The following is a 26,070-nucleotide window of genomic DNA, read 5'->3' as shown; positions in this document are numbered from 1 at the left end:
TGTGCCTAAGCTGGGATTAGGTAGGGCGTTGTTTCTTTTTTGTTTAAAATGTGATTCATCGTTTTCTACAAAAAGTACTGATGAAAGATTTTCCCACATTCTTCAGTCAGTGCATTTTAGGAATAGCTGCTCTGACGCTTATCTCTTCCTACTTGGTATGTAAAGTAGGCTTAAGTAAATAGATCTGCTCATTTGGTTTGGGGGTTAGTTTATTTGTTGCTGTTAAGTATTTGGCCTATTATCAAACCATTTTACAAAGGGTGTAACTGTGCAGCTTCCGTTAATATGCTTCCATTCTTATCACACACAGATCATTTACCCCCATAAGGCTGAGGCATTATCCAATTACCAGCCAGCTTGCAATTGATTGCATAAGAGTGTGATGAAGTAGACGCAGCCAGATGTTATCAAATGGCATAAGAAAGAATTTGAGGTCTTGGCTTGCTCAACATTAGAAGCAGAGTTTCAAGCTTGTGTCTTATGGGGGAGTGAGAAATGGAGAGCAAAGAAGGTTCTTGTATTGCCTGTATCTAAATGACTAACTGGCTGGGATCCAGCACTTTAAATGAAGCCAAAGCCCTTGTATACCAGCGCTTGCTTCCAGTAAGACTAGTCTCAAACCCTATGGATTTGCCTCTTTTTCCTTTTTTTCTTCTTTCCACCTGAGAGAAAACTGCTTTGGTGGGGAGAGGAGAGCTTAGATTCCACCTTTGGGGATACTCTATTACTAGGATGTACATTCCTCACAGAACATAGAACTGAGTGAATTGCTCAAGGAGCAAGGTGAATTGTAATTCTAAAGTTGGAATTTTGCATCACTCAGGAGTTGGAGGTTGCATGTTAGGAAAGAAATTAAGGAGGTAATTTCAAATGAATATAGAGAAAAGATTGACGCTGTTGCAATTAAGGTATGATAGGCTCATGCAGATAATGTCTAAGGACTTGATATTCTTGGCTCTCTGATAGCATGCAGTGACTTTGGTCCTAAATACGGCTTTGTCTTTAACATTCCAGGGGACGCTTCATTTGTTGTGACTGTCCAGGCATAAACTTTCAGATGTCTGGTCATACATGATGCTGCTGTTTGTAAAGCAGTGCTACTATCTTTGTTCTAAGATGCCTTATCCTGTAATTAAAATTGTTCCCTGCAAAGTGGGATCCTACGGAACGGCTGTTCTTGCAAGGAAAGTCTTTTCTGTGCGTGAAGTGGAGCTGTTGGTATGCCATAGAAGTCTTACCTCTGGCTTCAGCACATTGGGGAAGCTAGGTGAGATAGATCTCCTCCAAGTAGATGCATGGTGCTACCTGCAGTTTGAAACACCTTGTAGCAGCGATCTTTACAAAGTGGAAGACATTTAATGTCCAGGATTACTGCCTTAGCAAATGGTGGTTTTGCACTCACTCCACTCCCTCTCCCCCTGCTTCGGTAGGACCCAGGTCAGATTTTGTGTGCAATTTAGTGGTTGTAATTTTTTTACTTCAGTTGTTTCAGTACCTAAATAACTGGGTTTGTGTCTCTTGCTATGTATATAGATAGCTCAGCTGTGCTGACTGGAAATGTACAGCCATTGACTCAGCTCTTTATCTGGAACCTGAAGTGACCTTTTAGGTTTTCTCAGTCCTCACTGTTGAACATCTTTGTGATGAATATCAAGATGCTTTACATTTAAATGTGCTGAAGAAATACAGTGCATGTGAAAGAGCTGAGGTGGCTTGTTGCAGCACTCTGTTTGAGCTGGAATTTCTTAATAGCAAAAAAATCATACCCCAGGACACTATACAGATGTTGTCCACTGAGAGATGGTGAAGGTGTGTAGCGCTAAGGCCAGGCCCTCTTTGGTCAAATGGGGAGGTCTCCCATTTTGCTCTAAATAGCAGGAAATGGTGTTTTGTAGAAGCTCTCCTGTGAAAGGTCCATGTCAGGCACTGGGGTTACCAGTAACACAGTTAAAATTGCTTATAAGTCAAGTGTATTTCTTGATCAATCCCATTGCACAACTTTTGGGTGGCTGTTTTGTTTTTGTTTTTGTTTTCTTCTTTTCTGTAGTAGTGGTAGAAGCTAACATAGAAAAGCCTCAGCTGTCCCAGATTCAGTTTCAGGCTGCCATCCTCCACTCTTGAACAAATTTTGGTAAATGTGTTTGCCAGATGTCAATCACTTCATTATCTAAGGAGTACAGGAGGCAAAGCAGTGTCTTCTGTGCATCGATAACACTTGATGTAGGAGGTCTTCCCACTTCCCCTTTGGTGTGTCTATGTGGGAATGATTTTTGATGCTCTGTTCCTTTTTTTCCGATGGCACTTGAAATCTAAGCTAGTCTCTTTAAAGTTCTTTCCACCTTTGCATCATCTGCACCTTGTGCCACTACTAAATAATAAGTGTTCTCTACCATTGTGCTAGTGACATAATAAACAAACACCTGGCCCTTGTGGTACTCCCTCTGCACACACTTTCATTTTCATAAAGTACCATTGGAGCCTCTTACCTGGGTACAATTACCCAACTGATTTTCTGTCGAGTATGTTTTTCTTGCTCGCTTATGAGAAAATCAGATGGAGAAAGTTTTACTTGAAAGGCACTTGCTTCTCTCCTACAGATTGAGCTGATGCTGTTTGTTATGGCTAAATCTGAGCGGGCCATTTCATTTTTCTTGTTGTCTATCTGTTGCTTATAAATGACAGGAATCAAAAATAAGAGTGCAGGATAGATCAGATTTTCTCACTGTGCTAGATTTTTTTTTTTGTAGCAGTGCTATTTCACGTTGTTTATGTTCATTATTTTAAGTAACTGCTTGAAATGTCATGCAGCTAACAGGTAAAATATATGAGAAATCAGACGTCAAGAGTAACACAAACCCAATACAAATATCAAAAAGGCAGAGATTAAAGAAAATGCAGTGGAGGTAACATACACAGCTTGGTTCAGCGGTTGATAACACTTCTGGATCAGGAGACCTCTGACAATGCGAACAGTTTCTGTGGCTCACAGAGCATCTTTATCATCCGACCTTTCTTTGGAAAGGCTATGAAAGGGACTTACTCCCACGAACCAGCAAGTACTTCCGTCACTGAGATCGTGTTGACTATGTTTGTGACTGCAGGTTTAGCTGACAATATCTAGTCAAAAAGAAGAAATATCACCTTTTCTTGTCATGATTACAAACTGTGTGAAACTAGGAATAATTGTTTCCTGTGTGTGATGTATCAAGAAAAATTCAAGTGAAGTAATTATCTTCTTTTTTTGTGCGTACATACACGTGCTTGCACACCCTTTGATATAATTTGAAACCAATGACCTAAGACTGCCTGGCCGTGTTAATCAATTATATCTTGATGATTCCAGGTAGCCCAAAGTTGATTACAACTGATATGGTAAAAGAAGGTGCAGCTGTGATTGATGTAGGCATCAACCATATCCATGATCCTCTTACAGGAAAGACCAAATTAGTTGGGGATGTGGACTTTGAAGGTCAGTGAAACACTCTTCGCATGAACATTCTAGATAAATATATTAAGTTTGTAGGATTTGTTCGTGATAAATACTTGGAATAGCCAGTGTCTCAAATGAGATAACACTTGCAGGGTTTTTTTTCTAATTTACTTACTTAAATAAGAAAACAAAGTATATGTTTGTATATCTGCTCTTAAGAAATGCTGTGTTATTGAAGAGAGGAAGTGTTACTTTCAATTACGCGTACCGGCAACCTTTAAGAGATGCAGATGAGCTCTTACAGCAATGAGGTGGCAGAAGACGCTTGTCTCCAGGGTTCTTTAATCCTTTGTGAGTCTGTGAAGTGTTTGGAGAGTAAGCAATAAAAACAGTTTCTGGTCTTTCACAAGTATAGGGTCTCCCACTGCTCATAGCAAATATTATTATGCCGCAGCTTCTCAAGCGTCCTTTTACACTCTCACTCTGCACTTGTATGTGAAAGATGTTAATTCTGCTTTAGAAGTATCCTTTATGCTGAGGTTTAATGTGGGTTCATCCTAAGCTGTTGAAAGTCTGGGTCCAGGCAAGCCTAACAGATACAAATTCATGTTACATATTGATCTTTTTATGTTTAATGTGTTGCAGAGCAAGTTCACAATGTAACTTGATTAAATATCTCTGCTCTGGAGGAGCTCCAGACTGGAATAGCAGGATTGTTGCAGTTGAAAATTAAAGCTTATTGGCAGAGTTGAGTGTGGGAAGCTTAGACAGCATTTCCCCACATTATTAATGGTTCTCAACAGTTCCTTATTTTGATAAGTATGAAAATCACCCACAGGTTTTTTTCACGGTTATTAACATCTCAGCTGGCATAATGTCTCAAAGCTTAATTATATTCAGTATGTTTCTAGCCAGCTGTAAGTATTTGTAGTTACATCACTCCCTTAGTTGCTGCTTCTTTTACTTATCGTACATGATACCTGTCTGTTAAAGTCAATGAAATTACCCTCACGCGTGTAGCTAAGCGATTGTCATGGCAGGCATTTGGAAATGTATAACTGTATGTGTACAACAGAGCTCCAGTAGAAAAATATTTTGAGTGCAACTTGAATTCCTTTTTTTTTTGTTTTGTTATTCTGCTTGTACTATCACAAATAAAAGGTTCTATTTTCTGTTTTCAGAATGGAACTAAAATACAGAGAGTTTTCAGGATTTTTTGTTGGCTTTAGCAGCTATGGGAGGAAAAAAACTATAACTTTGAGAAACATAGAATTGTATCCGTCTTGTTTGTTTTTCTTTAAATGCGAGACCTTCTGAATGTAATATAGGTGTAGATTCAATGGCAAGGCCGTGATTCAGAGTTTCAGCAATGCACTGTATGTGTCTCATCATGTCTGCTGTGGGTTGTTCTCAGGATTTTACCTGGGGGGAGGGAAGATCCAAAAAAGAGGGAGGAACTTCAACTTGGATTATGCCACTACAGTTGCAAGTAGCATTTCACTGTACATTGCCAAAGGGAAATTGTTGTTGGTTCATTGGTATCGGTGAAAGTTTCACTAAATCTCTAACAACAAAAAAGCCCATCCCAGTGTATACAGTTCTAAATGCTAAAAAGTAAATCGCCCTTGCCAAGTATTTGATTTGGCAGTCAGGAAATGGAACATGCTAGTGTATTCAGGTAGCAAATAATTTTATCCTTTTCCTCCCTTTGATCACTTGATTGAATTTATATTTAAGCCTAAGCAAAAATGATTTTTGCAGGTTAAAGCTAGTTACATAAATGGCTGGCATGACATGCTGCACCTGTTTAACATCATGTAGCCCACCAATACCTATTGTCTCATCATCCACTTCTTTAAGTAGAAAAATATGGCTGTAGGGAGAGCAGAGATTTAACTGGGCAATCAGAGGTTAAATTTGATTTATAAGAAATGGATGGAAATGGCTTACTTCATCAGGTCATCTGACTGGAAATCTCCTGTAGTGGAAATTAAGTTTATTAGATGGGTGGAAGCTGTTTTGATTCAGTTGTCATATCCTAGCAATACTTGGATGCCATCCTCTAATCTCTAGGGGGTAGGTTAGACACTAAAGTTTATTTTTATCTCTTTGACAACAAAAGAATGCCATTTCAAAATTGGTTTTAATGTTGTTCATTATAGAATTCAATATAAGAAACGCCTGGAGGAAAAAAAACCTGCCACAGGCCAAGAGAATTTGATAGCTTCTCAAAAAGTGGGTTTTGAAGTTTTGAAATTTGTTCTAAAGTCTGCATTTGTTTGAGTCATGTCTGCTTCTGATGTAGGCAGCTGAGTTGCATGCAGCCACCTGCAGCCAGAGACCGTGCCCTTGACAGCGCTTCCCACAGCAGGCTGAGGACTGACCTCCAGCACATGCGTGTGTACACACTCTCAAGCCAAGGAACACACTTTGGCTGTCCTTTAAACTCCAGTAGATAAGGAGGAGCAACAAGATTGTTTAGTTTACTTAGAAAAATTTTACAGTATCACACTTGTGCATATCACTTTTGCAGCTGCTATAATGGCTGGCTTGGTAGTGATGGCATTGGAGTACCTCTGCGCTTGTCAGGCTTAACTGTTTATTTTGGGCAAAAATCCTAGGCTGTATTATCAATAGTCTTTAAACAGTATTTGTAAGTGCCCCCATCCCTGTGCCAAGGTACCTAGCCTGATACTGCTAGGACATCTTAAACTGCATATGCATCTCTCCATACGTTCAGTGTACCCTTATCTATGTTAAGAATTTGTCAAGATATATGGTCCAGGAAGGGGGTGTTTTGTAGCTTCTGGGAGCCACAAGAAGGAGGATGAAGCGACAGGGAGGAGGAGAAGCGATAGCATCCTTAGATTGTTGCCAGCGCCATTTTAGTTGCTTTCAGGCGGCGAGTTTCAGTTACAGAAAGGGAGACATGTTTCTATGAACAGGGTAATGCATGTGTGGGTGTACTTGGCCCTGTTTTATAGGGCTTTTGTTGCCACAGCAATAATGCTAAGGGGGGAGGAGGTCTGCGAGGACCAGGAACGTGAAATAAAGCAACAACTTACACAGAGCATTTGACTGGAACAGCTTTTTTGGGTGGAGCACCATTTCCAGGAGCGACTGGTAGAGCAGGGTGGTAACATGTTAGTGTGGTAGCTAACCTTTGGAACTGGAACTGGAAATGCCCATGAAACCGAAGTGCACAGAACTCGGATGATTCTTCCCATATCTTTGACAAGCAGATGGTAGTGCTGGTTTTAGAGTTTTATTGGCTGCCTATATAGAAAAGAAATCTTTTACATAAAACCTTCATAGATGGTATAGTTGCTATATCAGTGGAGGGCTTTATAAATGAGAATTGTTCTCCGCACTCATCTGTCTTGCACAGCCTAGGCGATGTAAAAGAGATTCTGGAAAATGGGTGCTGCAGGGAGGGGTTCCTGCTCCCTATTTCTGAATAGCAGAAAAGGCTGCCTCAAAGCAATTGATATGGTGAAGGGTGATGGGCATATAGTGTAAATTTCCTTTGAATGAACAATATTTCTACATAGTGAATGCAGGGAAACAAGGGAAATGGAATGTTGAATAGCACTGAGGTGGAGAATGGACCAGATTGAAATAACGCTTTTGGATAGACCAAGCGTACCAAAAAGAAGGAATCAGTTGAATGAAAACCAGGGAAATGTATCCTGTCCTCATCAGCTACAGGACTAATGACTACAAAGTAATTGGGCAGGTTGACAAGTTTCTTGGAATTTGTTCATGTAGTTCAGGAGATTCACCACAATAATCTTCAAATCCAATTTCTTAATGGAAATGGTGTGTTTTAACTACAGTTTGTGGGAAGCCCAGGCTTTGTGACAGCAGTCGCTTCTGACAGTCGCTTGCTGACGCTTTGCATTCTTTGTGTTACCTTCCGGGCTGTAGGCTTCTCTTGAGTTTATTGAATCTCTTCCAAATTATCTCTCTCTGCATCTTTTCCAAACAGCAGTCGTGAAAATAGAATGTGGATGTTCCTGCTGCTTTTGCTATAGCTTTTGTTAGTTAATTTCTCAGTTGATTTTGAACACCTGACATTTGTTTTGCAACTAATAAAAGTCCAGTCTGTGTAATCTTGACACCATATCGCTGCTCTTCAAATATCAGGAGAAGCATTGCCTGTTGTTACGCTCCACTAGTGCAAGAGATAAATAAGAATGTTAGCATTAGGCTGTGCCTGCCAGGAGGCCAGGTTGACTGATCGCTAACTGGTGGCAGTAAGCTGCTGGACAGCCAAGTCTAGGTAATCTTTCGCAGAAGAGTATGTCGTGCAGAGGTCTAAGTCAGTCATCTTTGATATCTTGCGTTTCTGCTGCCACTGCTTATTATCCCAAGGCTACGGTGATATCCCATCCACTTCTCTGTGCTGATTAGCTGAATGCAAAGAAGGTGGTGTGCGTAATAATATGCTGGATTTTTCTGCCCCAGATGCCTCTGTTGCTTGGCTTTTGGAAGTACTGGAGGAGCAAAGATGTATGCACTACAAGAATTACAGCACTGGGCCATAATTCCTTGGTTTTCCTTTATATTGCTGTTAAAATAGCTGCAGGAAGAGAAACTGGGATAACATCAAGAAGAAGAAACTGTGAGAAATGGGGTAGATGCTTGCTGGTTGGTACCCCGCAGTGCATAGTGAGAAGAATCCTAGAAATGGCAGAGCAGAAGATGGGATATCTACTGTGATTGCTGAGCACGTGATTCACACTTACACAGTGCTGCAGGGATGCAGTGATCCAGAATAGCTTTACAGGGACTAATAAAGCTGTGTGGAAACCGTGCTTAGGCAGGAATTACTCTGCCTCACTTAATGCAGATGCACAAGACCCAGAACCGCCTTCAGGTTGAGACTTGCCCATGGTTTGTGTGATTTACCCTATTAGGTGTCTGATGTCCTTAGCTTTAAAGGAACCTAGGAATGAAGGGCTGTTTCCAAAGCAGCGGGTCCTGTTTTTCAAGGAAACAATCTACATTTCATTTCTTCTGAAGAATCAAAGGAAGATTTTAAAGTTCTACAGAAACTGCAAAATAGCAGCTCCTCCCCTATAGGCACCTAATTTGTATACCAACATTTTCCCGATTGGCAGGGAAATGCCTGAGAGAAGAGCATGCCTCTCGAGAAAGCAGAGTTAAAGCTAGGGGCAAAGTTATAGTGCTGCTGAGAAGCAGAAACAAGACCTTCTGGAGGAACTGACAGCGCAGCATCTTACTTGCTGACGTGAGATCGGTCACACTGAAGCACTGTTTTGGAACTGTGCTTTGGCCTACTGCATTTGACAAGGAAAGGAAAATCTGTTTACATTTTTGAGGGCCAGGTTACTTTTCCCCCTTTGGTCGTTGGTATTCATCTTGGAAAATTGCATTCACCATTATCTGTATTTACTCTTACCGATGGAAACTTATCAGATGGTAGTTTCCCCACCATAGACACTTGGTGTGTATTTAAAAGTCTGGATCAGCTTTTGTGAATAATCTATCTGGGTGGTTTTATGCTAACTGATACAAAATACGTCTTCTGCCACACTGACCCACAGGGATTTCCATAATGATAGAGTATGGGTAGAGAAATTCCCCAACAACTTGTGAAAACAGCGTACTGTGTGTTTACCGCTGAGTACAGTTACTAACACTAGAGGCAATGAATGTTGTACATGATATTCATTAGAAGGCTTTCTTTAGGTAAGGCATGGTCCGGTTGTGGGTTGTACCTCTTTGTAAGTAAGATAGGAGTAGTTTGAATAATACCACAAAAAGAGGTATGTAACATTGCCTTAGAAACAAACTTATTTCAATTTAAAATGCCTAAAAATGCCTGTGTTAATTGCTATGTTTACTTCAGATGTGGGTACATTTCAATAATTATGACATTAATCTGGGAAATTTGTAGTAAGTGTATTAACTGTAAACACCAATCTCAAGCGGTAGGTAGTTCAAAATAGTATAACTATTAAAAAGAATTATTTGTGTTTGGGAAAATGAAGAATAACTGTCATATGAGATATTAATTCATTTGTTACAATTTACATGCAAAAAAAAAAAAACCCCAAAACATTGCAATTTGTCTACCTTTCCAAATATTTTAACAGTGTGTCTGGTGGTACCAGTCAACTGAGTAATTGAAACTCTTCCAGTTGTAATTACCATCTGTCCTCAATGGGGCTTAATCTTCCGTTCTTCAGTTCAGCGAGATATTCGCTGTTAAGTTTGGCAAATGCTCTTGTTAGGTCCCTGCTTTGGGGAGTTCAGACAGTGGGGTTTTTATTTCATTTATCTCCCCTTAAATCTAATAGATATTCTGTCAAAAAAAAAAAAAAGCCCAAACAATTTCCAGCTTTTCAAATCCCTTTTGATATTTGTTTTTGTGTGACCTTGTTATTCTCAGTATTCTCAGCAGTAAAGTACCACAAACATTAAAGATGAATACACATAAAGCAGAGGCAAGTCATCTTGTTTGTTCCAAAATCAAGGTGCCTAGTTTGCCAGCTGTTGCTCTCTTCTCAGAGCCAGGTATAGATCCTGTTCTGTAGCGAATTCGGTGGAAATGTGCTTGTGTCAGAGTTATGCTTGCTCAGTTTTCTCCTGTGTATGCATGTGTGCTTTTTTAAAAACAATGCTTTTAAAAGCGGGGATGAGTTTCTAAGAAATTATTTCTAAGCAAGCAAAAAAACCCCAAACTAACAAACAAAAAACCTCTCACGGTGCCACTTGAGAACCTCCGTAGTAATCAGGTTAGTAATGTGCCATTTGGATTAACCATTATTAGCAAATAACTGCTTATTACAGTTTGTCATGCAATGAATTCCCAGCCAGCTGCATGTAATTCCTTTGCAAGTAACCTGCAATTCCAGCTGATTGCATTTTGCAACAGTAGATAAGAATATCAAGTTAGGATTTATTGCTACGTTATATTAATTGCTTGTACAAAGAGGTTAACTTGACAGGTGTTAACTTAAATGCTTAAAAAAATATATCCATACATATTTACCTCTTAACACAAGCGTTCAAGGTGTATACTAACTTTGGATAGTTAGTCTGACGTGGTTTGTGGTTGGAGCTAAGTCAGCTGTAAGAGTTTCCTTTCTGTTTGAGACTTCGGCAACATCTGTGCTTCCAAATCCTAGTTCAGTATAGGCAACCTAGTAACACTGGTTCTGGGGAAAAATAAAAAGTCTCCTCTGGAGGAGCTGAGTGTTTATGGCTGAAGTTGCAGTGGGAATTTTGCCGCTGGAATGTGTTTTACCTTGAAGACAACTCCCATTTTTGTTCTTAGTCCATATTGTGAGGTAGAAAATCAAATCAACCAGGAAACTGTACTTTCTCCCTCTGCGGTTTCCTTAAGTTCCCTTTTCTGATTGTAGAATATCTTTGCTAGAAGCTGCAGGCCAGAGTGGGAAAATGAGGCTGGATAGGTGATGTAGCTGCTGCTAGTGCTCTGCTATCGATTTTGATGGTTCCAGCAGGTTCCTGCTTTGCATGCTGCTCCTCAGGAACACGCACAGTTTGGGGGGTCATCTCTTTACCTGCAGAATGAGATCCCCAGTTTCTATAGCTCTTCTGGATACTGAAGGTGCAGTATCACAGTTGGCAGGTGGTGATGCAAGTCCGTCCAGCGCTCCTGTCACCCAGGTGTTCCTGGGCCAGCTGGTCAGGTGCCTCAAACAGTCGAAAACTGCCCCTTACCAAAAAAATTTGGCAGGAAAATTTGGCGGGATTGACTTTCCGTCTGTCTGACCACAGTCTGCGTGAATGTGTGTTGCTCCCCTGAGGAAAGGGCAGCCTGCTGCAGTGAGATCAGCTCAAACAGGTTGTGAAACTGTGCCCCAGAAGTAGCCCCTGGGTAATAATATTCAGATGAAGAAAACAACCTTGCAGCCCCAGTCCTGACTGTATCCTGTCCACCGCCATGACATCTGCCTTAACTTTTCCCATATTCTTCAATACTTGTCAAGTCACAGTCCTTTATGCTCGTTGCCGGTTAGGCGTATGTGGGCAATTGAAGAAAATAAATGTTTTTGGAAACATTCTTAGTCAATACCTTTTTCTCTTTTCTCTTAGAAGTGAAGAAGAAGGCTGGCTTTATCACTCCAGTGCCAGGAGGGGTAGGACCTATGACTGTTGCAATGCTTCTGAAGAACACACTCATAGTTGCTAAAAAGCTCATTTACTAGAGCAAGCGGGCTACCTTGGAAGAAGAATCCAAGTTGTTCTATTTATTGATACACAAAACATTTATTTTTTGCTACAAAGATATTTATTTCTACATTGTATTTATTTTTTCATGTCAAGTACGCTAAACCTGAAGGTTTACAAAATGTTTAAATACTTTGTGTTACCTCCTACTGACTTATTGTGAGCAAAAATGAATTGGAGAATGCAGCCTGTGCAGATTTGGTGGTGGTGGTCAATTATGTGCGTGAAAATGAAGAACGAAGCATGAATTACAAATATACCTGTGTATCTAGGGATGGGGTGCAATTACCAAGATCTTTTAAGCATATCTTTCAAACAGTGTAAGAACTAAGTTTCAACAAGCTATGTATCTTTTAAAAATATGGTTTGGGTTCTGAGGTCATGAAGCACTCTGAGTGTAGTTTGAAGTCTTGAACTTATTTTTTTTAAAACACATATATAGCAGCAAAGATGTTGCATCAGAAAGGAGTGAAAGATTGAAATTTTTGTTTGAGCTGCCAGGCAGTAATGCTGATGTGAATGCAGATGTTCAGTACGTGGTTTAAAATAGTCATGTCAGCTTCAACAGTGATGAAATTCTGACCTTAAACATATGCTAGAGGTATGCATGAATAAGTAGCTAGAATTGAGGCTAGGAATTCTTTTCTTTCCATGTCTGGATTTGTTTAACTAAATGTTTTGGTACATAATACCCTCATCCCACAAAAAAAAACCCAACCCTGAATAGATGAATGGGCTGGATTGGACTTTAATTAGGTAGAATGTAGTTAAAACTACTGTGTATGTACAATATGTATAATGGGGGGGCAGGGAGGAGAGAAGGAAGAGAAAAGCAAAAGTTTATCCCTGATGAAATATTTCTGTTGGAATTTTAAGCCATTTAATTATTGTCTTTATTTTCTGAGACTGCATTAAGGGTGTTTTATTTTTAGTCTATGAGGTAAGGCTCAGCCCTGTGAATCCTTGGCTACAATGTTTTGCTGCTTAGAGAGGACCATGTGGGATAAGATGATCAGTATATGTCTATTCCCAAAACTTGTAGTTCCAAAGGTAGATCTAGAATAATCTCGTGCAGTGTAAAAGCTGGAGTGGAGTTACTGCTGAGTTGCCAGTTGAACTGAGTGCGCGCACTGTTGAACTGAGTGTGCGCACTATTGATACGACGAGCCTACCCCGATTCTCACTGAAGTCAGTGGGAGCCAGTTTGGATTTTTATCTTCATGTTTTTATCTTAGTTGGGATAACTTTGATTTATTTCCTTCAAGAGCCTTAGATGTTTGTTGGTAGACTATATATAACTTGAAAGGGGAAGAAAAAAATTGTGGCCAAATGTTACTGCCGTTAAATAAAAAAATATGCTTACTGTAATAAAAGAAGCAAGATGGAGCATCGCTTCTCCACTGATTGTTCTTGTGATGGGCTTTCTGAGAGTTTTGTTTCATGTAGTGTTTGCAGAAGAGGTGGGCAGAATCATTACAAAATATATAGTGCCAATAGCGCAGACACTTGCTTAACAGTTTAAATTTAAGCAGAAGTATGAATGTTAAGAGGAACAACGTGCCTGTGGAGATGATGCTTAGACTGGTCAACCCATCCTTGACTAAGATGGAATAAAATTTGTTCACTGTTACATGAGCCACGATGAAAAATTTTAATAAGGTTTGGGGGGTGGTTTCATGTTTTGTTTTTTTTTTTATCTGTGTGTGAAGAGTGGGGTGAATGGAGGTCATTTGCATGTTCAGTCATTACTTTCTTTCATCTGTTTATGTTGCTCTTCTAGATTTAGGTTTCTTTTCTTTGATTTAACTAAAATCATATCTGCATTTTTTGGGCAGAATAGCAGCTTATGGCTTTTTGCTTACATCACTTGAGCGAGTCTGCCTCTTTTGTGTCCTACAAACCGTTAAGCTTTTTCTCTTTTCATCTATGATGGATGGGCTAGCATTACACAAAAGCCAGTGAGACTGAGGTTTCAGTCAACGGCATGCTATTGTCAGAGCTGCCAGACACAGCTGGGAGAGTGTTCTCCACTGGGAGAACATCCAGAAGGAGCATCCAGAGGGAAGGGCCTATTACCAACCCAAAAAGCATGTTCGTGTGCCAGACCTGGTCAAGTCCGGTCCAAGCACGCATGCCCTGTGGCAGACAGAGGCCCGGCCTTAGCCACTGAAGCTTTCTCACAGGGCTACCGCACCCAGCTGTATTGCCTCATGACGAAGCCACCGCTCGGATTCAAGCCGGATTAAGCTCCCATTGTGCAGATGTATGTTGAAAGCAAGGCTCAGGAGACTTAGCCCTGCTCGGGACTGATGGCAGAGGTTATCCAGGTAGGCATAAACGCTCCTGTCCATCCGGGCAGCACACAAGCTGCACTCAATCAGTGTGCAGGTATGCAGCAATTCTGGATAGCGAAGGAAGGGAAAAGCCTTCTGGAATGCAGTCCATGAGCAGAAGAACACATAATTAAAATGTGCATAACTAGCTTGAGTTTTTTCCTTAGCACGTGAAGTTGTTAGACTTAATCCTACAGATCACGGAGCAGAGTGCAGTGTAGAGGGAGAACTTGAGCTGATCGGAGTTATTAGAGCGTTTATCAGATTTTTGGTTTTAAAATATGAAATTTGTGAAATGTTCTTGTTGCTTGGAGCTCACAGTTGAGAAAGCAAAACTTGTTGCTGGGGTGAAGTGTGTAGCTGTCCTTCAGTGAGAGTCGGGTTGTTGATGTGTGCTTACATTATTGAACTGGGCCTTTCTGATGACCTGCTAGAGGATGTCTGGCTATTTAAGTACCCTTTGGAGAGACCAGTCCTGCTTGTTCCAAGCTGCCTGTGACCAGGGAAGCTGGACAGCGTTTGGGGCTGTGGAGAGTGGTTTAGTATAAGAAACGTGGAGGTCTTAGAGACCTACAAACAGTTTACGTAAAAAGTATGATTGTTCTCATTGGGCATACCCACTTCCTTGACAAGGTAGAGACGGGCTTTGATGTCAGTATAGCGGCGGGAATAATGAGGGGATCGCCTCATGTAGCAGGCAACAGCTTACCTGCTCTTTCAGTCTGTGTTTTCTCAGCCCCTGTGCTTTGCCAGCTTTCGACGTCTGCCCTGCACAGCCACGCGTAGCTCCAGCCAGCAGTCCCAGGCCTTGCGCAGGGTTGGTGGCCTGCCCTGCAGCAGAGTGTTGTGCACATGGGAAGGCTGAGTGAAAAGTGATTAGCATGCCCTTCGGGCTCGCCAGAGCCTGTGATCAAAGACCTCTTGCTGGCAGCCACTAATGGAGAACATGCTCCATTATCTTTGTGTCTGATCACTTCCTAATCTCGGCACTAGCAGTTCTCGAAGTTCCTCTTCTGGATGGCAGGAACTGAGGTACAGGGAGGACTGAGGGAAGGAACAGGAGCAAAGCAGGAGCTGGTCCCCGGACCCTGCACTCCATATCAGCGACCTGAATGCTGACTGTCCTCCTGGAATGAACACAAGAGCTACATTGCTCAGCGAAAGCAAGATCACGTTTTTCACGATACGTCATTTTTCATTTTGCTCGCCTCTGTTTTGCTGTATTTCATTGGTCTGCTCCGGCAGATACCAGGTCTCTCTTTAAAAGTGTATCTTTGCATGCACAATTATGCCCACAGGTAATAGGAAACCAGGGTTTCAAAAGAAAACCTGATCCCATTGCTAGATAATAGCAGTTTCCTAAATAAATGTGTGGTTGCCCCGGGGGTTGAGGTTGTTGCCAGATGCACCTTTTTTTGATTGGTGAGAGCAGCAGATGACGCTTCATGGCATATAAGTGCAAGAGAAAACAGAGGAGCACAGATAAGCAGAGCAGGCGAGCCATCTGGAAAGAAGAGTTGAGAAGGTGTTAAAGCAGCTGCTTGCCATGGCATTTGGAATGCTAATCTATATTTTGCTGAAAGGTAGGTTTGGAGAAGGTTTTCAATGGGGTAAGGTACAAGGCTTTGTTGAACAATAGTTCTCTCTTTCTTAAATAAGCGGTAGGGGTGGGAAGCATGCAAAGGCATTGTGAAGCAGAATTACTGTAGTAATTTTAAATCCGGATGAAATTTTAACTGATAGGGTATAATATAGGCTCTTTGAAAAGAAGCTACTTAGAGTGGTAAATAGGTGTAACATTGTAGCATATTACAGGGAGCTCTGTCGTAAATTGCATAAGATAATAGAATGGAGAACAGAATGGATGTGTATTTTGGAAATTTGCAAACAACAGTTTGTTTCCTCACAATGATAATTATGCTTTGGCAAAAGGAAGTTTGAGGCAAGAATGTTTTAAATGAATTGTTATATTGCTGCATCGTATCAGAATTGTATTTGCATCGTATCAGAATTGTATTAAGTGGGTACATGTTTTCTGGATGAAATGAACCTTCAATAGATATACTAAGTTTTTCTGTTACAGTAAGCATCTATTTGCATTACACAGCAATGGGGGCACTGAGCGAAGAGTCAGCTTTTACTGTTTCATCCCTCAGCACAGACTTGTGGAATAATTGGACAAAAAACAACGCTGAAGGTATTTCTTTTTTGTTCTGTTTGTCTATATTAATCTGTCGCTTAAAACCAAACCAAAACAACAAAAAACCAAAACATAGAAACAAACAAACAAAAAAATCTATTATGATAATAGCTGCTATAATGCTCCTGTCACTTGGACGCTACTGAATTTTGTGTGTGTTTCATTTGTGAGATGAGCTGCTTTATTCACGGAGGCTTAAAAACCTCTCTAAAGTAATAGCTGCCACTCAGCTGGGGTAGGCTCAGCGTTGACCAGCTAAAGGATCGTTGATCCAAAGTCAGTTATAATTTGGAAAAGATATTTCAAGGCTAATTGGGTTAGATGGTCTGTGTTTCTGATGGCAATTTCTGTTACTTTTAACTCGTGCTTGGTTTCTGGCTGTCTTCAGTGCGAATCTTTATGCACAGGAGAGAATGCAGCAAGTGTTAACTTCAGGTGATGCCTCTCATTACTCAGTAGTTTCTTTCTTTGTTGCAGTTTTGCTTTCGGCTATCGCAGCTCCCACAGCCTTCTTCAGAGTGCTAGCTCTCTCTTTTCTTTCTTTTTCTTTTCTGACTGAAATGTGAACTCAAGCTATTTACCTGCCAACATCTGAGACCAGAGCGCTGTGTTTATCCTGCAAGCTGCATTCTTGATGTTACTTCAGGTGCTAATGATGTCATTACTTTTGGAGAACTGTGCGATCTGGAACTGAGGTTTTGGCAGGTCAGTAAAGGAGGAAAGGATTTTAACTGTGATACTTATTAATGTCTCTGTACTTTAAAAAGAACATAAACATGCATACAAATCATCTTCTGTTAATTTTAAGTCATCACAGGATGTCTTACAAGCTTTTTTGAGTTGATCCACAAGCTTTTTATTTTTTTCATGAGTCAAACTTTTCTTTCTTTTGTCTAATTTCTCATAGCGGTACAGTGTTATAGGTAGATATATTCATCCATACATATACTGTATATGTGGGTTTCATATATATGTATGTAAAACATATATAATATATACACACACACATATGTGAAGTCAAGACGAAGTTTATTTTTGACTGTAGTAGTTTTATCTATCAGTGCAGCGCTGGGGTCTGGCGTAGCGGATTTGTCTGGGACACAATTCTTCCAGAGTCGCATACAGCAAACAGGACTATAATGAAGTAGAAATAGGTTGTGGCTTTTAAGTACCCTGTTTGTATTATTCTAGAAAGCAGGAGTTACAGGTCATGGTTTAACAAATAAGAGGCTTATTTACAGGGTCCCAGACACATCTGTAATTGTCCCCTGTACCTTTATGTTAGCTGTGGCTGTGCAAGTCAACTAGATACCAGCGCTTTTAGTTGGGAGCGTGTTCCCCTCAAAGGCAGAATTGAATTCACAAACATACAAGCACACGTTTACACAGGTAATTAGAAGTGGTGGACCTTGTATGAAGCCACTGAGAAGTTAGAAAACAGCATTTCCAGAAAGAAGATTGAAAAGAAATGCTTAAAACATCACCAAAGAAACTGGCTGTATCTCTCGGAAGTTTGCTTGTAGCTCCTAGTCCTGTTTAAGTTAAGTTTATAGTAAGGTTTATAACCTAGGTTCAGTAATACTGAATCTTAAGAAAATGAATTCCTGGTTAAGTATTACTGGAGGAACTGGCAATTTCTTGTGGGATTGCAAGTCCTCTGGGGGCTGAGGTGCAGTTTTTGGAAAACTTTCTGCTCAATCCGTTTGCCTCATATTTACAAGATCATGTCCTATTTCCTTATTTTATGTTACATAGGCTTTACTTGTCACCAGTGCTGGGGCTGGGCAATGTTAGGGTCGGCGATCAGTCGGGGGGAAAGGAGAGGTAACGGAGAGGATGCCTGGCTGGGAGCTGACATGGCAGGGATAAAGAATTTGTGATGCTGTTTGTGCTGAAGGGGAGCCTTCGTAGCAAAGTGGGCGGCTGGGAGTAGGGAAGGGCTTGGTTTTACTGGGGAAAAAATCACATCCCGTCGTGCTGTGAGCTGTTGCTTCCGTGCAGCCTGTAAGGGAGGCCCTGAACCTGGGGCTGACCCCTTCCCTCCCTCCCCTTTCTGACTTTCCTGGTCCTCCCCGACGCACCATACTTGAAGGCTGAGTTGTCATGGTGTCAGTGGCTGACTCTTTTTGTTGCCGGTCTGTCGGTTTTGGCATGCCCAGGCTTCCAAGTGCCTGTAGTTTTGATTTCATGTCAGATCTTGCCAAGTGTATCTGTTTGAATGACTCAGTTGCAGGCAACTGTCAAGTGCTTACACAGCATGCTTTTCTTTACTCACGTGACATGAAAGGGCACATGGATGTGTTTATTCAACAGCTTGCTTAGTATCTAGGTGGATAATATGATATGAATTAGCATAATGCTCTGGGATGGGTTAGAAATCGTTCTTTCTGTTTTCAAGACTCATTCTTCTTTCAGAAGCAGTTTGTACTTTTGCAGTGTCAAAATAATTGGCGCTTAGAATTTTTGTGTGTACATATAAGATCTGATCTTGCAGCCCCACAGTGGACAAAAATCTTGCTCCTGACAAGGAGGGAGGAATTTATTGCTCGTTTGTTGCCTGCCCAGCAAGATATTTGTCTGAAACGCTTTCGAGGCAGGGTTCTACTCTAGGCTTAACTTTGCTTCTAATGTCAGTACTAACTTGCACGGCACTCAGGGGAAGAGGTTTCGTGTACCCGCATGAAGGGAGGTTTCTCCGAGGCAGTGGTAGATGGAAGGCTGCCACCTCTCGGCAGCGGTGGGGTAAACGAGGAGGGATGTTCTGGCTGCCTGAATCCATCTGGTGGAAGTTTGAGAAGAGATGGCTGGGGATTTCATGCCTCTGCTCTGTAGATTTGTACCTTCCTCGTTTATTTTTTTTCTTCCATGTAGGGCAGAGATAGAAGTGAAATATTAAACCTGTGCGGTAGACATTCTCTCAGGGCCTGACGGAAGAGTAGTACTTTGGGCAGCAGGAAATGCACATTAAAGGGTCCTGTTGAGTGGTTATGTTTAGCCGTTTTGTAGTGCACTGTTCAGCCCCCTTTGTGCTGAAATGGTGATACAAAACAGTTGGTGCCTAAGGAGAGGCACAAGGGAAGCGTCAATGTGCCATTGCCTATTTTCTGAAACTCTTCCCCGCAGAGCTGCGGTTGCTGGTACCTGGTCTGCAGGTACGTTAGTCCTAAGTGAAAATAGGCTTTTGCAGGTCTCCTGCATCCTGGGTTTCCTTGGCATGCTGAGCCCTGCAGTTGTGTTTGCCACGTGCTTTGTTGTCCGTTGTGCTTTCTCCAGCAGTGAGCATCGTACAGTCTTCCTGTGCAGAAAATACTATCATCTGCCTCGTGTCATAAAATCTCTCTTTTCTTCCTGAAATCTGTCCTTTCTTAAGTTCTTCTTGGCGTACAAGTATCTAAAGGGTGGGTTGAAGAAGGATGGAGCCAGGCTCTTTTCATTGGTTCCAAGTGACAGGACGAGGGGCAATGGGCACAAGTTAGTACACAGGAAGTTCCGTTCAAATACACGGAAACAGTTCTTTACGGTTCGGGTGACAGAGCACTGGAACAGGCTGCCCAGGGAGGTTGTGGAGTCCCCTTCCCTGGAGATTTTCAAGACCCGCCTGGATGCAGTCCTGAGTAATGTGCTCTAGGCAATCCTGATTTAGCAGGAGAGTTGGACTAGATGATCTCTTGAGGTCCCTTCCAACTCTGATAATTCTGTGATTCTGTGATTATCTTCCTTAAATCTATCCTTCCAAGGCCTGGTCCTGTGGTGACTGTGCTCTCAGCCAAGAAGCCTGTCCCCAGAGCTTGTCGGCGGCGTTCCCAGAGCCAGCCAGAGAAGAGCCAGAGCTTCATACTGAAGCTTGCGTGTAGCCAGCGCCAACTTCTTCCCTTGCAGAGTGTGTGGTTCAAGGCTATGGGTCCATCTGCCCTACACATGGCTTTCTATAGCAGAGATATCATTCTGGTTTTGGTATTTGGGGACAACCTAGGTGTGGTAGCATAGAGCTCACTGCTAGGTGATGTTGCACGCACATCTGGGCTGTGAGCCGCTTCGGGTACTCCCCTGCCGCATCGTAGTGTGCGATAGAGATAGGCCTCCAGTCTCAGCATATCCTTCGGTGTGTATGTATTGTCACTTGATTGCTAGGCCAAAACCGTGGATTTAGTTTATAGTTTCCAGACTTGTGTTGCTACCTTTAGGTCTGCCATCTCTACAGTGTGAAAAGAAACTTGTGATTTTCCCTTACAAGAATGGAAAGGATGGCCTTTTCTCAAACCCAAAGAACTTCATTTTAAAGCAAGACATGTTGTTCTATCTTAGTCTCTTGATAAGCTGGAACTCTGATTACTCTGTCAGGTTTGAGAGGGCACTATTTTCAAAGTAGTGTTGTTTGATCTGAGTAACAGTGATAGAATCATGCCTCTTAGGCATCCAAACCACATGATTCAAAAATGAAGTTATGAATTGCTCGAACGTGCAGGCACAGACTAGAGCAGCTGTTGACCATCGCTTCTCATCTCTGTGATGAAGCTGCATAAAGGACGAAGAAAAAAAATGCTTAGTTGAGCACACAGGGGGGCTTCCTGCCATTAAATGACTCAAACTGGAATTTGATGGGTAGTTTAGAGGGTTGGTGGTGCTACTCCTGAAAAATATGTTGTGGGATCTTGAGTTGCTTGCAGGATGGCTAGAGGCTTACATGTATGACAATGGTTCCATCAGTGTAATATCTCCAGACCTTGATTCAGCACTTAGTCAGAAAGGAAGGTTTCTGCTTGCTGGACCATTGTTTAGTCACTCTGAGCAGACCTTGTCACATTCCTGCATGATGTTATTTTTCTTGTGGTCATAACTGAAAGCTGGTGTTGACATACACTCAATTAGGAAATCACCTTCAGCCATCACTAAAACAGTCCCCTGAAATAGCAAGACATTGTCTGGACACCCCACCCCACCAGCAATTCCTGTAACTGGGTAGAGAGACCAGTTCAAACAGATACTTGCTTTGATGGTGAAGCTTTTGAGCTTTCTCTTCACTTGCCACAACCCTGCTCCCGTGTTGCGGATAAATGCTGGCCTCTGCGCTCCTTCTACACAGCAGGGTGCCTCATGCCTGGCCTCAGTCGCTCTTCTGTCAGTATGTAGTGTGGATATAAGATCCCCAAGGACAGTTTTGACTTCTCCTTTATTCTCATTGGAGCCACCATGGGTGGGAATAAGGTAGTAATTTTCCGTGCTTTCAGAGCAGAAGCATGCTAACTGACCTGGATGCATAGAATTTTGCGCAAGTTCAGAAACTTAATAGTCGTGGACCGTGATTTTGTGCGGGAAGACCATCCGGGCAGTCTTGGGTGCTTACAAGCGTAATTGGACACTCCGTTAACATTAAACCATGGAGAATGGATGGAGAGAGCAATCCCACCATTCATCGCTCGCTCATAGCTGCAGAGCTGGCAGGCAGGAATGTTAGAAATGCAGTAGTTTGTCTGGTGATGGGGAAAAGAAAGACGGAATTAACTAATAATTTGAATTCAGAATGGGAAGCGTCCTGAGAATAATTCAATGCTCTCGTTGTGTCCTAAACCCCTGATATTCCTGGGATGGTTTATCTGATTGGATTGCAGGTTGGGTAGTGCTGATGTTGGCCTGGATGAATCTCCCATAATCATCTTTATACATGCTTCTCAAGAGCAAGTAATATATTTGCAGCTTGTGCTTTCTCTAAAGCTGTGCTGGAATGCCTTAGAAGCTTGTTCTGCTTAGCAGTGTTTGAAACTGCTCCTGAGACATATCACAGTAAATCTATGTATTAAGTGTTTTCTGCAGGTAATGTCTTTTCAACTTGAGTTGTGAAAATAGATTCGGATGATTTTGTTTTCCTAAATATAATAGGACTTTTTCCCTTTTCACAGTAGACTACACAGAACAGCCAAAGCTCTTGAAGCTTATGCAGACCTGTCTTGAAGAACACCACAGCTATTGTATCAATGGACTCTGTGCTTTCCACAGCGAACTGAGGAAACCCATATGCAAGTAAAGTATACTGCTTATAAGTATCCTTCTTAGAAAACAGTAGCATCGTTTCTTTGCCTGCTACATGTTATTAATGTAATGTGCTTGAGTGCTATGGTGGCTCAGGACTGTTAACGAGGCAGAAGTGCTGCTCCAGTGTAATACGAAGGAAGGGAGAGGGAACATTACAGCTTTCTAAGTCGCTCCCGTGATGCCATCTCAAATCACAGCTGGTGCTAGAGTAAGTAATAGAGGAATAAGTAGATTTTCACTGTGGGTCTTCGAAGGTGTCAGCTGCAACTCTCTTATTCCGCAACTGCTTACAATCCAATTGAGACTATGGTGCCCTTAAAATTTTTGAGGGTTCATGCTGGGCAGCTTTGGCCTTTGGAGTAGTTATAGCAGCTAAGGATCAGCTCGGTGCTCTTTGTCCACACCCTCCACGATGAGGGTAGTTTTAGGCTGAGTTTGCTGCTGTGGCTGCAGTACTTCAGCTACCTTTAAACTAGATAAACTGGGGCAACTGGTAGTCTTGGTGGAGTGAAGAGGTACTGACCAAGCACCGGATTCAGTCCATCCTCATTTAGACTTGTTCTAAATTGTTTAAACTGATGAAAACTAACATGTGCTTCTGAAATACAAAGCATAAGAAGTTGTGAATAATTTTTACATGGTGTATATTTATTTTGTAGGTGCCTTGCAGGTTACAATGGAGAGAGGTGTGAACATTTAACACTAAATTCATATGCACATAATTCTTACGAACGCTACATTGCTGTGGGAATCGGTGTAGGAATACTGACAAGTGGGATACTTGCTATTATCTACTGCTACGTAAGAAAGAGGTACGGAGATATGTAACCTTCTGATTACATTTGTCTGAACTACAGTGGGCAGGAAGAAACAGTGTGCAGAGTTCTGAGGGTGCTGGGAGTGTGTTCTGGCCTGTTGTTGGTGTGATCTTAAAGGAGCTGACACTTTATAGCTCTGCTTTCTGATCTGCCGGTTGGGTGAAATGGTGCAATTGCCTGAAACACGTTTTGTTGGGGCTGCCTAAATGAGTTAGGTGATTAGATTTAGGTTCTGTTCAGACTGCTGTGGTCTTGATTTGTTTAATTAAAATCACATTATCTTGTCCATTTTAGATGCAGGAAATTGAAATCACCCTATAAAGTGTGCATGGGCGAGACGGCGTTGTGAAGATCTGGCATTGGGACACTTACCAGTTTGCCTGTAAATGAGAGGAAGTTCTGCTGGGAAGGCCACCCCGCTCCATCTGGCAGGTACCGCAGCCTCGCTGATGAGGTGAAATAAAGGGAATGACAGAGCAAGTACATAAAAGGAATTCCTGCAGAACTGATGGGCCCCACTCACTTCTGAAGAAAGACTTCCTCTTTTTAGTCAAGGTTGCTAGACGAGCAGGTCCGAACAGCTAAGGGTACTTGCAGCCCTCTCAACACTCCCCTGTGGTTGGTATTTGCTGATGGGAGGACTGGTTGGTTTTAGCTGTTTTCAGTCATTTCAAGCCCTAATACAGTGTTCTGCTCTGGTCTTCTTTGTCTTTTTTTTTTTCCTCTTCTTTTTTCTCCTCTGGAGGAAAAGTGCAACCTGTCTCACAATGGAGTTGGATTCTGAACATCATGTGCTGACAAGAAACCGTTTGCGTTCTGATTTCAGTGTCTGTTGCCTGTGTGTGTGGATAAACAGCCCTCTTCCAGCACAGCAGTTGTCTTCAGCATGCTAAGCAGAGCATAGGCTTCTGTTGCCATAAAGGACAAAATCATAAAATGCTTTGGAATGAGGAAAATGGATGGTTCTCAAAAGCTTACTTAAACTTAGGAATAGCGAGTAAGCGATTCCTGGAAAATTAGACCATGACACCTCTGGGCGTGGCAAGTTCTTACTGTTTTCGTAAGCAAAGGAATCGGACGTCTTTCTCAAAATGGATTATTGAGTGTGCTTATGCAAAGAACTCTACTCTTCCCTAACATCATATAGCAGCTCATCAGATTCATGGAACTTCAGGCCGAACATTACCTTGCTGCACCATGATTTCAGCACAAGGCTTCAGTTGCTAGCGAGGCTGGAATTTTGTTATGAAACTTCAGTATAGCTTTGCCTAGGAAGCGGACTCTCTTTATTCCGTTCTTACATTATGTGCACAAACTGACCACTCAAATAAGAACGAAATGACAGTAGAGATTTTGTTTCACCCTGGACAAACACATTACATATCAGATGCTTGGTTTTCTTCATTTTGTCTATGAAGAATCACAGAGGTATAAAGATTTTGTTCAAGGAAAAGGGAAGAAATATGATTCTGAAGCTGGTGGTGCTAACTGTGACTTCTCACTGATGGTTGGAGTGTTTGCCTGCGCTGATGAGACTGGAGACGGCTCTAAGATTTTCATTTCAGCTGTTGCATGTTGTAGACGCACCTGCTATGCTTAGTCATCTATGAGAAAAAGACAGTTAGGTACTTGGTGATTTTACGGGATGATATAGGCTCCTAAATTTAGGTGCCCTGCTGGAAAGCTGAATGTCTTTGTTATGTGAGTCAATTTGCACAACAGGTTGCATGCTGTTTATTGAAAAAACCCTGTGTATTTGTGAGACAACAATGATAATGCTGAAATGTGTATGAAAGAGTGGCTTTTGAAAGGGTAAATGTACATTTGGCACTCAAGTGGTCTGAAGTTCAGTGGGCTTCTCACACGGGGGAATCCTGGTCAGTAGCTGAGTCATCTTGGCTCTCTGTTTGATACCAATGAATAAAACAACGTGTCACACACTGTTTGGTTGGAGTCCCCATGCAACAGACTGGAGCAAGCAACACATGCATACCCAGGATGGATTGCTGGTGAGGAGCGGGATGGAGACAGACACCAGTCCTTTCCTCTATGTGTCGACATGAGCGTTTTTTAAGAGGCACTGAACTGACTTTCCAACTCCCAGCCTTTTTCGTTTCTTCTTCTCAAGTTAAATCTTCAGATCTCTGTATTGTTTGCTCCATTCCATTCTTCTGACCTTTTCTTACTATCCATTTTCAAGTCAGCTTTCAGTACCTGCCCTGACGTTTTCTGTGTCCCATGTATGTACTGAGAATGCAGTTAGATGTGGATCACAGTCTGCACATCCACACACAGACACACAAAGACACCCTTCACCCCTCGTACACAGTGGACAGGCTCAACAGAAATACCTATTAGAAACATGCATGTCACCAGGAAGACACAGGTGAGAGATCTTTCTCATGGGTCTCGGAGAAAATTTTAAAGCTACATAGGCCAAAGGATGAAGAGCCTCAAAGCTTTTGTCATGTGACTGAATTTCCCTCTCCGCAGTGAGTTGAGTCTTCCTGCGTGCATATTGCAAGCGTTGCATTCACTTTTAGATGACCAGCCCTTCTGCATCACGGAGGCCGTGTCTTGGCGCAGATGTGCAGAGTAACGTAACTTAGGCAGGGTGTACGTGCAGTTGTTGAAGGAGTTCTAAGGGCAGGAGTTTGAACAACTGGACTTCTGCTTGTCCAAAGAAAGCTGTTGGGGAAAGATGGATTTTGTTTGGTTTTAACCATTTGCGTGTCCTCTTACTGACTTTTTTGACACCCTTTACGTACCGGTGGCCCATCGGGTACCTTGCAGGATGTGCAAGTGCTTCTTCAAAAGTGTTTACTCATTGCAGTGAGACACCTGTACCTATAGAAACACACAGTGACTTCCTTTTTTTAAATGTTTGGCTAAACGTAACTAGAAAGGAAGGTTTACTTCAAGGCCATAATTTAACAGGAGATGAAATAGTGAAAATTTTCTACTTTATTTTCTTGTCCAAGGTAGCTTTGGAAGGGCTGCTAGTGAAAGTTCGCTGAGATTTTTCTGCTAGTG

At 41.9% G+C, this 26,070-nt stretch overlaps 2 protein-coding genes across 2 annotated transcripts in view; both read left to right on the top strand.

Moving 5' to 3' along the window:
* The window catches only part of MTHFD2L (methylenetetrahydrofolate dehydrogenase (NADP+ dependent) 2 like), a gene marked incomplete at its 3' end in the record, with an annotated part of 36,059 nt that extends 24,425 nt beyond the window's left edge, over window positions 1-11,634 (top strand). Inside the window, exons 7-8 of the mRNA XM_082482862.1 lie at window positions 3,344-3,469; window positions 11,522-11,634. Of these exons, the coding sequence (XP_082338988.1) occupies window positions 3,344-3,469; window positions 11,522-11,634 (239 nt within the window). The remainder of the gene's footprint in view (window positions 1-3,343; window positions 3,470-11,521) is intronic.
* Window positions 11,635-15,535: 3,901 nt separating this feature from the next.
* EPGN (epithelial mitogen) lies at window positions 15,536-23,729 on the top strand (the record flags this gene model as incomplete). Its single annotated transcript, XM_082482523.1, has 5 exons — window positions 15,536-15,572; window positions 16,097-16,186; window positions 22,087-22,207; window positions 22,879-23,031; window positions 23,332-23,729. 5 exons carry the CDS (start codon window positions 15,536-15,538, stop codon window positions 23,384-23,386), a joined length of 456 nt encoding a protein of 151 aa, XP_082338649.1. The 3' UTR covers window positions 23,387-23,729.
* Window positions 23,730-26,070: the final 2,341 nt, after the last annotated feature.

This window comes from Vanellus vanellus (assembly GCF_965231255.1).
Source record: "Vanellus vanellus genome assembly, chromosome: 4".
NCBI classification, from domain to species: Eukaryota; Metazoa; Chordata; class Aves; order Charadriiformes; family Charadriidae; genus Vanellus; species Vanellus vanellus.
The sequence above is the reverse complement of the archived record's forward strand: the minus strand, read 5'-3'. Positions and strand labels throughout refer to the sequence as shown.